Source organism: Periophthalmus magnuspinnatus, chromosome 17, assembly GCF_009829125.3.
Source record: "Periophthalmus magnuspinnatus isolate fPerMag1 chromosome 17, fPerMag1.2.pri, whole genome shotgun sequence".
NCBI classification, from domain to species: domain Eukaryota; kingdom Metazoa; phylum Chordata; class Actinopteri; order Gobiiformes; family Gobiidae; genus Periophthalmus; species Periophthalmus magnuspinnatus.
The window spans coordinates 20,864,723-20,882,062 of NC_047142.1; the positions used below are offsets into that span (position 1 = coordinate 20,864,723).

Genomic DNA, 17,340 nt, shown 5'->3' on the forward strand with positions numbered 1-17,340 from the left:
TAGGGTTACTTTTTTCACAGTCCAATTTATTCTGTATGACACATTTCTTGGGCGGATTTCAAAGATGATGGAGACCAATATTGCAACATGGCAGGTGGTTGCTGGTGGGAGCCATTTTGGAAGTGAATAGTGGTACATGCTGAAATTGAAGCAACAATTTTGGGATATATGGAAATTAAAATGCGTAGTTTGCCTTTGCATTAGGTCTGTGGTCGACTAAAAACATGTCTGGTCGATTGATTAGTCGACTAAAAAGGTGGCGCGCTCTCAAAACTATAACATATCTGTATCCGACCCAAACTGCACTCACAAGACCTGCACACGAGTTCATGCAAAAATAACAATTTATGTAAGTACTTGGAAACAATGTATTTATATAAAGACAGATTAAACTTGTGAATCATGACTTTAATCTGCCTTTTTACATAAATACCAAAAAATACAAAATCTTCAGCTTAGTCGCTCCCTTCTACTTTCTGATGTTGTCCCATGTAAATCCTTATAATCTACAAAAAAAAAAAAAATGTTGACTAAGACACCATTGATCGACTATGCCCTAATTTGCATAAAAAGTATACACAATGCAACATTTTTTGTAAACATCAACATAATAAGTAACTTGTGATGCACTTTACAGACTTGTCAAAGCCTCTCAAAGCGCTGCACTGTCATTATTCATTCACTAGGGGTGTCTTGCCCAAGGACACAATAACGGAGCTTGGTCCAAGTGGGAATTGATCCAGCAACTTCCGGGTTGAGGGACCATCAACTTTCAACGATTCACATACAACACATAAGTTAACTGTGACATTGCTCTCAACAAAGCAGCACTTTTATTACGCACCAAGTAAAATCTTCAGTTTGGTCAAAAAGACAGTAAAATCCTCAGACAAACCACTGGTAATATAAAACAATAAAACAATAAAACACGTCATGACTCCATCTCTCGTTCATAACAGGTTTACACAGGACAATTTTAAGTTTTGTTGGTCAGTGAACCCCCACAGTATTTTTCTTGATTGGCTGTTGGAGAGTCTTTGCAGTGATATTATTAGCCTCTACTGCTCTACAGGGAAGGGCCTGTGAAGGTATTTTATATCACAGTTTAGGAGGTTTTAAATGACACTTTTCCTATTATTCTGAGCAATAGTTTTACAGAAACTGGTAAAATGAGGCAGCTCAATGATAATAGAGCTGTTACTATAGTTACGAGTAGAATAAAAGTCTTCTATAAATATAGTTAAACTTCATTGGGCCTGGACCAAAAAGCAAATGGTGGTTTTATGGTGTGAATCATATCAGTAAATACCAATCCAGCATAATATTAAGACCACAAATGGAGCGCAGGGTATAATGAGATCATAGAGCCTGTAAAGAGCACTGATAAATACTCTAGCACCGTTGCCATAGCAATTAACAACGGTGATATTTTTGCCAAATTGCAGGTCAAATTAATGGAGAGACGATGCTGCTTACAGTAAGAATTGATGTTTTTCAAGGTAAAAACAACATAATTGTAAAAAGCTAAATATATCAGTTTAATGACTGAGGAACCTTCCCTCCACCAGAAAAGTCACATAGTGAACTTTAAAATCTATGACTAGTCTGTTTCCTGAGAATGCACAATTTGCACATATGCCTAAAATGATTGTGATTATTGAGTGAAAGGAAAGAAGAATGGGATGATGATGATTTTGCTGCTGCAGTGGAGATGGAAGATTTGATGCTCCATCTCCCCGTTGCCATAGAAATTAACCATTTAAAACACAACATCCTGTCTTTTTAATGTTGAAAAGTCCTCACAATGTTGCCTACTCATTGATTTCCTGTGATACGATAGAGGACAGTTCACCATTCAAAAGATATAATATTTTGTTTTGAATTATTAATTACTATGACAACAATCCTAAGTTTTGCTACTGAAATCGACGACTGGAATCCGCATCCTCATCTCACATGTGGGTAAAACGATATAGCCCCCACACAAACAGAGCTGTCCCTGCAGTTGTTATCAGAATAAAACTCTTACATAAACACAGCCTTAGGGACTTCATTATAGTGTGCAGCCCAATAGTTTGACACCACGTCCGCTCGAGAAACACTCTCTTTGGACTGTCCAGCGCCGCTCTTAAAATATCTCTCCTCTTCTTGTATCATCGACCGTGAAAAGTCTAAGTCCATGCCCCGCGGCGATGGATTTCTGTGAGCAATACAGTAACACGTACATAAAACCAGCTATAAACTAACAGGAAAGAGGAAGTGTGCCTGGATTCATCAGTGGTTAGTCCAACTATCCTCTCTACTATTCCCACCAGTGCAGTTAATTGCAGTAGACCGATGGCGCTCTGGAATTGAGATAAGACCAGAGTCCTGCCCGAGCTCCTACAGTGAGCTCAAATGAAACGGCACAGAGGGGCAGAGGGCGTGGAGGAAGGAGGAAGTTGAACGAGGAGTGGAAAACATTGATTTCTCTAACTGGGTGGGTCACAATTTTCTAGATTGAAGATATGTCGGGATAATGGTAATGTGTGGTCTCCATTGGAAAGGTTTAATTTTGTTAGATATATCGTGTTACGGGCGCTGTATCTGATTTGGTATCCGTCTGCATCCAAATATAAAGCATTTTTATAATTCATAAGCTGGGAAGTGCAGTATTTTCCGGACTACATGTCGCACTTTTCATGGTTTGGCCGGGAGTGCGACTAACACTCAGATGTGACTTATATGTTGCATCTGAGTATATAATTTCACATCTTCATCACGGTCACACTGACAACTGCATTTTTTTCTTCATTATTATCCATTTTTTACTTATACTCTGGAAAATATGGTAAAGCTGGTGCACTGTTGGCATGATAGTCGTTATTAGCATTACCATGATTGCAAAACTCCATTCTGGCTTATGGAAGTTGAGAAAAAACGTATATAAACTTAAGAACTGTTCAGCCAAGCCTGCTCTATAGTCTCTTAATATTTTGCAATGGTAACGCAATAGCCAGTAGTCGATTTTATGCCTCATGATTTAACCCTTGTTGGTGGATCCAGTATCTAATATCCAAGATTTGTCCATGTTTACTGTGAAACCATATTGTAATAATCTGATATTTTGTCAGATATCATGTATTTTGTCACTGTTAATAGATTGTTGTTAATGTAACTACTTTTGTATGTGACACTGGGTTGCTATGCCAGTTGAGACCGCCGTTGTTTCATTGTTTTGGCGTGGGTTACGGCCTACAGTAGCCCTTGTGTTCAAAGAAAATTCCTTACACCAGAATGCTATAATATGATGAAATGGAGGATAATAAGTTGGCCTTGAGCCTCGAAAGATTATAAAATCTGGCATAAGGAAGGGCATCCAATTTGTGTGTGAATCGTGTGCCTGGATTCAAACGAGTAACTTAAAAACATAATTAGAGGTATATAAACATAGAACGACACTAAACAGTAGTGCTTAGACTTCATTTACAAGTTGTATTCAGCCTTACGCGTCTTGTCTGTTCTCCATCTTCCTGAGCATATATTTGCAGCCCCTATCAGAGCTGTAATGAATGTTTACTCACGGTGACATCACTAGTTTATCAGACTAAACAAAGAGAAGTGCCTCCACGCTTCATCAACACCTCACTAAGGCTCTGCTCTGACAGATACAAGACCAGACAAGCAGCGATTTTTATCCTAAACAAGATGGCTTTAACTTAATGGACTGAGCCGGGGAAGCAGGATATTTGATTATAATGACCACATGACCTTGCTCATTCACACTGCTTCTTCTCTCTGTAGTCACCTCATTTGCACCCAGTGGGCTATATTATATGTTTACAGGCTTATGTGTGAAGATATTAAAAGTTTAAAAATGTTGAAATAAATATTGCTGTTACTATGTATTAAAGTAGTACAATTTGTTTAGTTTATTTGCTTATTCATCAGGGACAATGCACAAAAAATAAATAAAAATAAACAAATAATAATAATAATAATTTGAAGGAAGCTTATAATAAAATATATTTTTTTAAATCTAATAAATAATAATAATAATAATAATAATAATAATAATAATAATAATAATAATAATAATAATAATAATAATTTGAAGGAGGTTTATTGTCAGCAAACAAGTAAAATAAAATCTAGATTGCCAACCATACCAGCCCATTATTTCCTTTCACATTTGCAACAATCACAAAAATTTTAGGCATATGTCCAAATTGTATGTAAACTGTAAAATCCTCAGGAAACACTTATGGGATATCCACTTCCAAAAAAAAATCAACTACTACAAACAAATAAACACATACATTTAAAGAGCATTTGTAATCTGTCACTGTGTAGACCAACACAAACACAAGAGGATGTGATGGGCAGATTAAAGAACAGTTTGTCCTGAACGCACCTGCCCCTCTGGCCCTGTCCTGTCCCATTCAAAGCAGATGAGGTCACAGCTTTGACCTCTCTGGCAGCTGATAAATCCATCCTCTCAGACAGTCAAGACCACGCCTGGCTGCAGTGCCCAGCTACAAGTTATGCCTGGGTAGCTTTGAAGGATGGGTCAAATGCTGTGGACAGTCTAAATAATTACCCAGAAATTAGTATATTTATTAGTTATAATTTATACAGAAAGCACTATACATTCTTTATCATACATACTGTGCACCAAGTGTAATTCCACCTTCAACCATCTTGTCCCTCTCCTCTGGCAGTGTTCTCTATATATTTAAGCTGCCACAGTGCTTGGCAGGACCAGCTCTGACATGTACGCTTCCAGCCCCCTAGAGGGAAGAGTCTGTCCCCAGCCCTGAGAGCCCCCATGACCCCGAGAGAGGTGGACACATGCCACTTCGACAACACTAACGTCTCCCTCCGTCCACTGCTCAGACGAGAGAACCAAGGGGGGGGGAAAAAAAAAAAAAAGGCTTTGCTGGGAGCTAGTGTGAACATGCTGCAGCAGCCTGGGGCAAAGACTGTACCTGTCCCACGGGAAGCTGACAGACTCCCCAACACTCACACACACGTTGGGGTTCTATGCTTTGTGGGGACATTACATTGACTTGCATTTGTTTTCTGGGGACTGAGATTGTATCCTTAACCGTAGTCAGTACTTGCCAAACCTAAATCCTAACCTCAACCCATATCTGAAGTTTAAATCATGTTGTTGGTCTAAGAATAAAGGATTTACATCATGGGGACCTGATTTTTGTCCTCGTAAGGAAGGCAGGTCCCCATAATGATAGTGTGCATACATTCCCACAATGTGATAAAAACTTGACCACCCACCCACACACCCATACACCCACCCACCCACCCACACACACAACCCCCGCACACAGGCCTATCTATCATCTATTCTATTCCCGAGCTCTCTAAGTAGCTTGAGCAGAGCCAAGGGCAGCACATGTGCAACTGCAGCAAGTTGAGCTTCATACATACATTTATATACTGTGGGGGAAATGCACTCAGAGGAGGAACAAAAGGACCTTTTCTATGCTTTCGTTTATACAAGGCACATCTGAACAGCTAATAAAAAGCACTGTGACATACATAAGGTATGACTAATAAGTCTTGGAGATAAAAAAAGAAAATTGTTGTTAGGTCAAAACACTGAGCAATACTGCGTAACAATCAAATTTATCTCACACAGAACAAAATCCAAACACAAGTACTGGCCCTTAATTAGAGCTCTGCCCTACGTAACATATCTGGTGGAGGGTCGCTTACTTATATCCATAGAGATGTTATTGCTTTGCCTGGAATGTGGCCAAGTTATAGGTCAGAACTAGGGATGGGTAAACTCAGTTTCATAACAGCACTGGTGCCAAGTCTCAACGGTCCAGTGGATCAATAAGCTCGCGCTCTTGTGATTCTCCTCTGCTCTGAGCAGCAGATGTGAGCAGAGAGAACGTGTGGAAATGCTCAGACGCTGTGCATGGTTCAAAGCTGGGCCGACAGGTTCCATGCACTGGACGCATCTTTATGAGAGGAGCTGGTTACGCTAACAGCGTGTAGGAGCGAGGAGCGGTGCACGTACACCATGCATCATGTAATCTGCCACAATATTTTGACAAACTTCACTGAACACAAACTGTAGGCTCCTCTGTGATCACACGAGGAATAAACACCAATACAGCACATTCTTTAGCTTTTATGAAATAAAGCTGACTGGTGCAATGTCCTGCACCTACATTGTAACCTAGATATTAAATATTTAATCTTTAATTTTAAGATTAAACTTGTTAGTCCTTTAACTTAGTCGTTAAAAATATGTAATTTAAATTGAAATGAAAATAAATTGTGCCTAAATATTTAGTAGAGTAGCGTAGCGTAGAGTTGTTTTTTTTTGCTGTAAAAGTGGTACTGATAAGAGTACAATTAAAAGACCAATCAATAAACAATATCAACAGTATCGATAACTCCGTGTCTAGTCAGAACTGTGGAGAGGCTGCTCTGCTCACAATGACAATGCATGTTTTTCAATGTATTTTTTAGCAATTAAAACACATGTAAATAAATAAATGCATGATAGATATGTTTAATACTGTGAAACAAAGCAATAAAAATAAAATATGAACTTAGCCCTTTGGTGCCCTGTTTCTACTCTGTAACACTGTAGCATATGGTCCTCTTTATTGATACAGTCCTCCTCTTCACTTTCATGGCAGCTCAAACTGATAGTGTGACGTATAGAGAGTATCTTGAGGGGAAATCTCCAGTATCTAATGACTTGGTTCGGTTATCTCCCCATAAGTTCAACTTTATCTGTCATTCTTTGGACACATAATTGGAGCCACACTCACGGATCAGTTTTATCACATCTCACCAGGCTGCAGCAAACAATGGTAATCTCATCTATGCTCCGGATTGACGCAGGCCATTCAAAAACAGGATTTTTTTTTTTTCCTAATAAAGGCGTTGCAAAGAGTGAAGTGAGATAAGCCTCATGGAGCAGAATGACAAGGATGTAGGACGAGTAAAAGATAAAAGAGAGTAAGGACATAATATGGACACAGTGAGGAGGCATCGCGCTCAGTACACATGTATCCAATAGTCTCTGTATAATACTACTGCTTTTGCAAAAGAGAATGTAACTCTGGACCAAAACAAAGTAAAAATACTACTACTACAACAGCTGGTGCTGCTGCTAATACTATTACATTACTACTACTACTACTACTACCACTACTACTACCACTACTACTGCTACTACTACTACTACCACCACTACCATTGCTACTACTACCATTACTACTACTACTACTACTACCACCACTACCAATACCACTACTACTACAACTACTACTACTACTACCACTACCACTACCATTACCATTACTACTACTACTACCGGTTTCAAAAAAATGTGATTTCTGCTATCCCTGCTAAAACAACTTACAATACTTTTACTTTTCATTGACATAAGTTACTCCATTTTGGAAGTTAAAAGAGATTAGCAACAGGCCATTAAAAATTGTGCAGTGATCTGATTTTTGCAGTGCAATGATGAGGGGAACAAAATAGTAAATTAGTAGAGTAAAAATATTTCAGCTCTACTTATGGCAAACGTTAAAACGTTTAACAGTACGTTAAAACTTGTTCTGCACAAAGCTAAAGCTGACGTTTTCACAGTGCAGGTGTGAGTGACAAAACAGATAACAGCTGGAGCTGTGCCATTAACACAGCATTCACATGTACTACCTGCTTTTACCAGGTCTCATTATGTTCTATGTTGTATAGTCTATGATTGAACTCACACGTCTCTATAACCCGCAGACGTCACACTCACTGCATCACTTCACCTGCTAATTAAACATGCTAAGCTCTGTGCAATGGCTGGGTGGATGGGAAATTAAAGTACTGGTTGAAAGCAGTTGTGCGGTCTTAAATCATGCCTGAGTCTCTCTATCAAACGCCTCTTCCTCTTATTCCTATATATGTCTCTGATAATGACATTTGTGAACTTGAGCGAGTCAGTGACTAAAAGCCCTATAAGGTTAATTTATGTGTTAATTACTCCTTATTTCAACAATGATAAATCACTGGAAAGGTTTGATTTGACCCTGTCTCGCTAATGTGATTTTTTACATAAATTATGCAGTGTATTAAATCTATGTGAAATATGAGAAGTGACAGTTAAGCCCTGATTATTGTAAATAGATGCGTTAATAGCCATTTTATGTAAATATATTTGCTTTAGTGCAACATATTGATTTTTTTTTTTTTTTTTTTTTTAAACATGCTAATTCAAGTAAAGATCTGATCTACCACATTTTCCAGAGTATAAGTTGCACCAGCCAAAAAATGCATTAAAATGAAGAAAAAAACATAAGTCTCTGACACTTTTAAATCTTCTATAACTCCTATAATTCTTAAGTTATACTCACCAAATTTTAGCTGTAGGTAAACTGAACCTTCTATGATTTTTGGCAATACATACGGTGATAATTGTTCACTTACACTTGAACTTATCACTACTTAAACTAGGGGAAGTAAAAATAACCTAATTTGTCCTCCATTTTCAGTTTTGCACTAAATAGCCCTGTCCAACACACTTTGCATAATTCCGGGCTTATGACTCTTATTTGATCCTCGATACTACATTTTAAGTCGTTTATTGTAGCTTTATTCATGAACACCTTCTCTTTAAGATTGCCCCACAGGAAGAAATCGGGACTAGTCAGGTCTGTGGAGATCACATACTGCACTTTGACTTTGAAAACTACTTATTATTCCTTTAATGGCATTTACGCTTGGGACATCTCTGGTATTAAAATGTCGACGGTAACACCACTGGGTTTCTGAATTTGACCCATGTGGCTCAAAGTACCACTGTACAATGAGAGTTCATTCCTGGATTTGCTCATATTAATGTCAGAGGAGTAGTTCTAAATGCTCTGAAAAAATAAAATAAAAATATTTAGAAACCAAAGACTTATACGAGTTATATTTCACATATAAGTGGCACCTGAGTATAAGTTGCACCCCCGGCCAAATTATGAAACAAAATGCTACTTATAGTCCAGAAAATATGGTATATTACATTGTGATTTAAAGGGCCCATATCACACTATTTTCTGATCTATGTTATAATGTTTCCTCATCAAACACATACCTGGTGTTTTGTTTCATTCACAGATGTTTAATGCTCAAACCCTGCATATTTAGGAGTTCTTCTCTCAAACGGAAAACTCTGTTCCACTTTGTGATGTCATGTGGTGGTACAGGAAGTGCTCCACTGTGTTTTTAAACTCCGTACAACTTCTCTAGTACCATATAGATCATTTCAGCCCTGGAATTTCCAGTCTGTACTGAACAAAAGGTAAAAGGTAACTTAAAAACTACCAGTTCACAAGGTTGAACAGAGCATTTTGAGCTTTGCCGACGTAGACAGACTAATAAAGCAGAATTAATCAAACATGTGTGAGTGAAACAAAACAACTCCAGGTATGTTTTTGATGAGATAACAACATTATAACATGACTTAAATCTCACAAGAACCAATTTTGTGTGATATAGAACATTTAAAATAACCATAACAAACTAACCAGCCTTATTTTCTATATATTTAGTAAAGCTGGACAATGTAACTTTTCTTGCGGAGAGTCCATCCCCAATACTATGGCTTTGCATGGAAAGTACTACTGTATGACATTAAACTTGTGTATCTCCAGGGAGACAAGCAGGTGCCACCTTTAAGCATCTGTGAACATGCAGAATATTACTGTATACGAGTGAGTGCAAAAATGCATAATCTATAAGTTATGGTTTGGACAAAAAACATGTTAAATAATCCCCCCTGAGATGACTGATTTCTGTGTGCATGTATATGGTATAGGGTGGAATATGTACAATTCATTTCTGCAGTGGGAGCTTTATGCAAGTGGTCAACTGTGTCGGGGGGGAAAATGCAGTTTCAACAAAAAAAGGTGCAGAGATGTACGGTACAGTACAGCTCCGGTCTGCTGAGTGGAAGAATATTACTATGGAAAACAAGATGGTATCCACATTCAGTCAATGCACAGGAAATCAGAAGACCGTATATATATATATATATATATATATATATATATATATATATATATATATATATATATATAGTGGAAGGGCCAATTAGTCCGAAGTCTTCACTCCAACAACATTTCGTCCAGTTGACAGATTTAACTTCGGCTTTTACTTTATTACACATTGCAAACAGTAAAGGCTTAATTAATTAGGCTCGTCCAATAATTTTGAAATGTTACTCTCAAATCGGTTATAAAACTGTTGTGTACAAATAGTGTAAGTTTAAGCAGATGTGAGTACCTGTTGTAGATGTCATCGTCCTCTCCTCCCCAGCCCCAGTACTCGTTTGGGAATCCGTTAATTTTCAGAAACTGTTTTTTACTGAGCCCCGAAACGCCTCCAAAGTAACCAGCATATGGCAGCCTGTAAGGGACAAAACAGTAAGGAAAAGGTAAGGTTAGGCAAAGTTGTTTTTCACACCTGGACAACAACTTACGGTGAAAATGTTAATTATAAAGAAGAGATAGACAGGGATTTTGATGAAAATTTTTGTGTCAATAAAAAAAAAAAAATTAAAAAAATATAATAAAATAAATAATAATAAAAAATAAATGAATAATAATAATAATAATAATAATAATAATAATAATAATAATAATAATAATAATACTTAAAAAAGAAAAAACAATAGTTTTCAGTGAAGCTGCATACACACAGACATGTCAAAAAATAAAATAAAACAGCTCAAATTTGTGGATAAAACATCTTTTGGCATCTTAATCTCATGAAATGCCCCTAGCCTATTTTATTTCTTGATATTTTTCCATTGTTTGTACCACACAATAGTTTTCTGTGTCAGCACGACTTTCTGCTCTGGTATTATATGTATTGTGACAGAGACAAACGACATCTCTGGTTCACAGTATGGGATTTTTCTTCTTCTACAGCATTGAGTCTGTTGAACTGGGACAAGCATTTGCTGGAGGGTCGTGACAAGAGCCTGAGGTCTGACCAAAGGCAGAGTGAATATATGTCACTGTATTCAACACAACATGCTAGAGTCAACATGCTGCGTTATACGAACATGGCTAAAGGGAAAAACAAATCATGATGTTTTTCTACCACCAACAACATGGAAACAAAATAACACATCGCGGATCTTATACTTGTCATATTTACTACATGTAACACTGTATATTGACCTGGTGGCGTGTCTTTCTTGTCTCCATGTGGGTAGATACATTTAAAGCCATACTGTAGAACTATTTTGGCAGAGAAATAACAACTTTCCTGTACAAAAAAACAAAAACATCCCAGGCAAAACAACTTCATAAAGAATACCAGAAAACTTGCATACTGTTTAATTTTAAAGCCGACCCTGTTATGCAAAATACATTTTTTGAGCTTTTAACCATGTTGTAGTTGTTTCTCCTTCTCTTTTACGCTCTCAAAGTCGCATTTAGTGTGATTGATGCATGTTTGAGTAATCTTTATACTCCTGTACTCAAGACGTCAATGCTCCGATCAAACCCCGTTTTCATCGTCAATGGTAACGCCCACTGCTCTGTATTTACTTAGCTCTCCAAGTTTATTTTCTACTATTGTTGTCTTGTTATGATGATGTTTATGACAACATCATCTCCTATTGAGCACTGCAGTTTTCCAACGCAGTCGTTTTGATCAATATTGAGTAAAAGTAAGAACATGACGAGATTTAAAGTAAGAACATGACGACTCACGGGTGTCATAGATTTTAAGTATATAGCAGACACAAGCACAATAGATCTACTTTAAGGATAGAAATCAGTGGGTTTCATGTGATGCCAAATTAGAATTGTTTGAATCTATTCTGTTTTTTGATAAGTCGTTGAAAATCCTCAAAATGGCAAATAGGGAAAAGTCACATGGCAATGAATAGGGTATGATGGCAATATCACAATAAGGGCAAATGATTTGGGGCAGTAACCAATCAAGAAAATACTATCAGTGTGCTCTACATGGTCTAAATGCATTCTGGGAAAAATGTGTGCATTTCAAACACCATTAGACATAATCAGTGTATTGTGCACTATAGTAATTGGGAGTGCGGCCTGACAGTACTCATTGTCCAACATGTGCAGCCATTTGCCAAGTACTTATGCATCAAGTGTATTAGTACAGCGTAATGCTGTGTCATATAATCTAATAAACCAAACTCTGAATACGATAATCTAATTTATGTCATGTTTTTGAAATCAGCATGAAAAGATTACAAGGTGACCCTGGTTTGGTTGATGCTGTAATTGGTGTGGAGCAAAGTGCTAAGGTAATGGAAAAGCTTTAATTTGTTCTGACTTTGACTGGACACGTTTATCATTAAAGGTACACAATGTAAATTTTCTGTTTGGGGGTTTGCCATGCTTTTGTCTTCATGGAGATTAAGTGCTTTATTTGTCATTATACATGCAATTACAACAAAGTTACATAGATGAGATGGATGAGATTTTTGTTGTGAGCGTCGTTGTCTCTCCATGTCAGAAGACAACGACATCTGAAGACTGATTACCTCCATCAAAACAAATGGCTGATCTCCCACCAGAAAAGTTACACAGTGCCTCTTTAAAGTTTGAGTGCCTTTATTAAAAGTGTGGTGACAATCCTAAAATAGCGTCACGGCTGAAGGTTAGTGAAAAACGTTCTACATTGGCCTGGTGTCTTTAGAGACCATTATCAGTGAGACTGACACCTAAAGTCAGACCTATTAGTTCTTGTTTTGCAAACCTAATTTTGTGAAGCTGTTAAAAGGCCAGACACGAGCGGTGGATGGGGCCTTTTTTAACAGACACTATTGTGAAACTTGATTGAAAAAAATCATTAATGTTTTAACTTCTCAATGTGATACACAATTACAATACTGATAATCTCACAATACTGAGTAGATACTGTGATAAAATATATTTCACTTGATATTCAATGATATATGTATTTTTTAAGAAGTAAATACATTTGACGACAGAATATGCCTTGTAAAACACGACCTGCACAAGCTAAAAAATGTATACACTTAATAAAATTCCTTTCTCCAAATAAAAACAATATTATACTGCCACAACTTGGTTAAATATACCAAAAATATTCATGAGGATGTATTCAGTTGTATCTATACTGTACAAACACATTTATTTTAACATTCTTTTTTCAGACCAAGGTTTACTTTGTTTTCATCCCTGTTCACTAGCTGTCTCCCTCAGAGTGGTTACCTGAGACTTTAAACCGAGACGGGGGGGGGCTTCTTACTGCCACACACTTGGGATACTGTCCTGAAGAAGTCGGACTGCGGATGATGCTGTCGTCCTGCCTCCACCGCTAAGAAGACAGCGCTAAAACCTGTTTAAATCAGCTGATCGAATGCATCACCGCACTCTGAGGAAGACCGCTAGTGAGCAGTCGAAACTGTCACAAATAAAAACAAACTAAACCTTGGTCTGGAAAAGGATTCTGTTAAAATGAATATTATCCAAAGACAAGATGAACCTCACTGGACTACTGCACAAAAGTTTCAAAATATATTGGTATTTCCACATTTTGTCATAGCCCAAAAATGTTGGATTAGAAAGCTCTTTTAGTGTTTTGAGTCAAACCAAAGACTTGTGTTTCTAGTTAAGACTTAGCCATTGTAACTGAGAGATGCCGTAATAATCACAATATGCACCAAAGACAAACCACAATCAACAGAGTGATCTTCTCATTCATTACACTCAACTCAATCCAATGGTTTCCCTGATTTAATGCTACGGAGTGCCGGCTGCAGCAGATCACACAGGTGGTATGAAGCATGTTGCCAATAGCATTAGCTTATTGAACATTATCTATCTGTGGAATGTGGGGCCAAGATAACTAAAGTATGACAGCAGAGGATCAGGAGGTGACTGCAGCTGCACATGTTTTTGGTTCATGAATCAATGAATCAATGAGAACAGGGCTTTTAGATAATTGGGGTGCAAGGTTTTATGCAGCATACATGAATATTAAGTGAAGAAATGTTGTTTGGGTCTCTTAGGCATTAAATTAGATTACATACTAGATAATAATACTTATGTGTTACAATATAGAAATGTGTGTCACCATATTATACTGATTTTTAGAGATGTGTTTGGTCACGCTGACAGTGGTTGAAACAAATATACTAAATTAATGAATTGTTGCTTTTGTTAACTTTTGAAAACTATGCTTCAGTGTAAAGTGAGATTTGTTCATTTTAAGTAGAGCTCATGGGACTTGTTCAGACAAATAAAAGACCGCCAGGTGTATATTTGGGGCTACTTTATCCAAAAGTGGATTTGCCATATAAAGGAGAGGTGTTTAGACAAATTTTTTCCACAATAGTCTAAAAACATTATCTGGTTTAACAAATTATACTTTTTGTCTCTCACATTACTATAGTACATATCTAACTAACTATATTGATTAGGTTAAACATTAAAGGGTCTATATTACACCGTTTTCTGATCTATGTTATAATGGTTCCTTATCACAAACATGCCTGAAGTTGTGTTTTATTTAATTCACACATGTTTAACACACAAACCTTGCATATTTAGGCTGAGTTCTTCTCTAAAACAGAAACAGTCCGTTCCACTTTGTGATGTCACGTGGTAATACAGGAAGTGCTCCACTGTGTTTTTAAACTCCATACACCTTCACTAGAATCATTTGGATGATATCAGCTCTGGAATGACCAATATCTACTGAACAAAAGATAAAGGGCAGTTGTTAACTTGAAAACTACCACTATATGACATCACAAGGTGGAACAGAGCATTTTGAGCTTTGGAGTTGTAGGCAGACTAATAATAAAGAGTTACTCAAAGGAATGAAAAAAACATGGCTTAAAGCTCGCAACAGTCCATTTTGCGTAATATGTCTTTGCCTTTAATTGAAAACAGTATAATGTGAAACTGGGTCCAATAACATAACAAATGTTTAGATTAACCACATTAAACCTGAATTATCTTGATTTGACACTGAAAATTATAATCACTGTCAATCCCATATGAGGGTTCTGTAGAGCACGGTTATTTTGGGTGGCCTGACCTGAAAAGTTTGTGAATCCTTGATTGTTTTGCTACTCCTCTTGTACTTGTGCTGCTGTTGCACCATTCAGTTCATTACTCTGCCACTAATAATATGTTTATGTTATCCTGTGGTGTCCTACCTGAATCCAAACTTGTCCATGGCGATGGCGAAATGGCGCGGCTGGTCGTAGCAGTGGTACAGGTTGCGGTCGTCCATGGGGATCAGGTCCACGTCACTGAAGATGAAGCAGTCGTACTCAGCGTCCTTCAAGGCCTCGCTGTAGCCCACGTTCAGCAGCTTGGCACGGTTAAATGTGTCCTCTCCCAACTGGAATCACAAAGAGAAAAAGGCCGTTAAATCAGGGTTACTACTGACCTTATTCCAGAAGTTTCCACAGGTGACACTATTATCATTTTGTGTGTGTTAAGGTTGTCAAATGCATCGAAAATCAGAAACTAATCAGTAGTGAAACTAGTATCGAAACACATTTGAGCAGGTATTGATAGTAAAAAAGTCACATTCACAGGACAGACATGAACCTTTCTTGAACAGCTTTAGAATCTTGATCTTGAACTGTGTCAGAACAAGTATAAGACCATATCGACTACTATTCAAACATGAACCAATATGAAAACTACTTAGATAACAGAGGGATTACATAGATATAACACCACATAGTAATATAAAAGAAAGTACTACGATTTAATGTTGAAAATCACATTCTATCGTCTAAAGAAACTCAAAATAGAGAAATTTTAGTATCGTGGCAACACTAGTTTGTATCATTTTGCATAGAGTTGCCGATATCCACATCAAATAAGTTCTATGCAGACTGTACAGCCATTTTCAAGCAACCCAGAGAAAGGTTGAACATTTTCTATAGTGGAATCCCTGCTGAACGAGAAGTGCCACCGACAGCGGAAGTGTAGGTTAGCAACAGTCAGAAGTAAAAGTGGTGAAGACGGTGGAGGGGTGATAAGTGGTCTTATATCAGTTCATACTTCACCACCAGCTTTATTATAAGTAATATACACTAGGTCCACATTACTACATAATAAAAACTCCTTGAGCAATTTGAGTTGGATCACCTGACCTGATCATCTGTCTGTAACCGATTGATTACCATTCCTTCCGTTGACAACTTTGCTACATACTGACCATCCTTGTATGACTATATACTTGCCAATTTTTCCATTTCCAATCCATATTCTCTTACTATATTTTAAAACAACTGTCCCTTTCAGAATGATGCATATAATATGGTCCCTCACTGTTGAAATTCTTGCATTTCAGATGGATCTAGTCTTTATTTTATTCAACAGCACGGAGAGGAATGCAGTCGTGCTTCCACAGAACTTGCTAGTGCCTACCTCAGCTTAACCTCACAATTAATGCATTCAGGCAGCACCGCAGTAGGAGATAGTTGAGTTAATATATATGGCCCCCATAAATCCAATAGGCCAACTACACACGTAAGCAGAGAGAGTCCGGGTACCATAGTTCCTGCCGGTATTGGGAATTAAATACATAAATACAAAATAAGAACGGATACTTATTTTGCGTTGTATTACTGTAGAGTCACTATTTTATTTAATGATATTCAGAATATAATCAAAGGAATACACAGTGGTACTTCATCATGCAATTTTGGCTTTGAATTGCGCAGTATCATAGAGAAAATATATAACACAGCTCTTATGGTGCGCGTATATATAGATTTTTTTCCTTCTCTAATCAATGGTAATAAATAAATACATAAACTGTGCAACAAACACTTATGTCGTGTTTTACACATTAACATAACATTCACACCAGTTTAGATGTAGATTTAGTTTGATCCTAGACTAGTAATAGATTTGTCCTGGTTTAGTCCCTGTTTAGTTCCCGGTTTAGTCCCAGTTAAGCCACAAGTTTTATATAGTGTCAATGCAGCAGTTTTCAGAATACAGAACTGATTGGACCATATAACTGAATACGTTACAAAATACATTTCAAGATCGGTATCAGTATTCTGTAAATATTGTGCAAAAAGCCAATTTATTTTGATTTGAGTAGATTTGATTTGACAAACAAAACATCTACCAATAAAACAAGACTTTTTGTACTAAAAAAACCCCATCTTGCTCCACTTCCATAACCCAAAACATGCACTACAGGTAAATCCTCCAGCAAACTAAGCTCAAGATCAAGGAGATGGGTCCCCCAGTGGTCTCTGCTCACTGCTCCTGACAAGTTGCCCCAGCGGCACTGGTTGAAGGATGGGACAAATGCAGAGAATGGCAAGACAAGGCA

At 37.4% G+C, this 17,340-nt stretch overlaps 1 protein-coding gene across 1 annotated transcript in view; it reads right to left on the reverse strand.

Annotated features, from left to right (window-relative positions):
- Positions 1 to 17,340, reverse strand: part of b4galt2 (UDP-Gal:betaGlcNAc beta 1,4- galactosyltransferase, polypeptide 2) — a 200,804-nt gene that overhangs the window by 21,491 nt on the left and 161,973 nt on the right. The window contains exons 5-6 of the mRNA XM_033982609.2: positions 15,188 to 15,375; positions 10,294 to 10,416 (exon numbers count right to left, since the gene is read on the reverse strand). Of these exons, the coding sequence (XP_033838500.2) occupies positions 10,294 to 10,416; positions 15,188 to 15,375 (311 nt within the window). The remainder of the gene's footprint in view (positions 1 to 10,293; positions 10,417 to 15,187; positions 15,376 to 17,340) is intronic.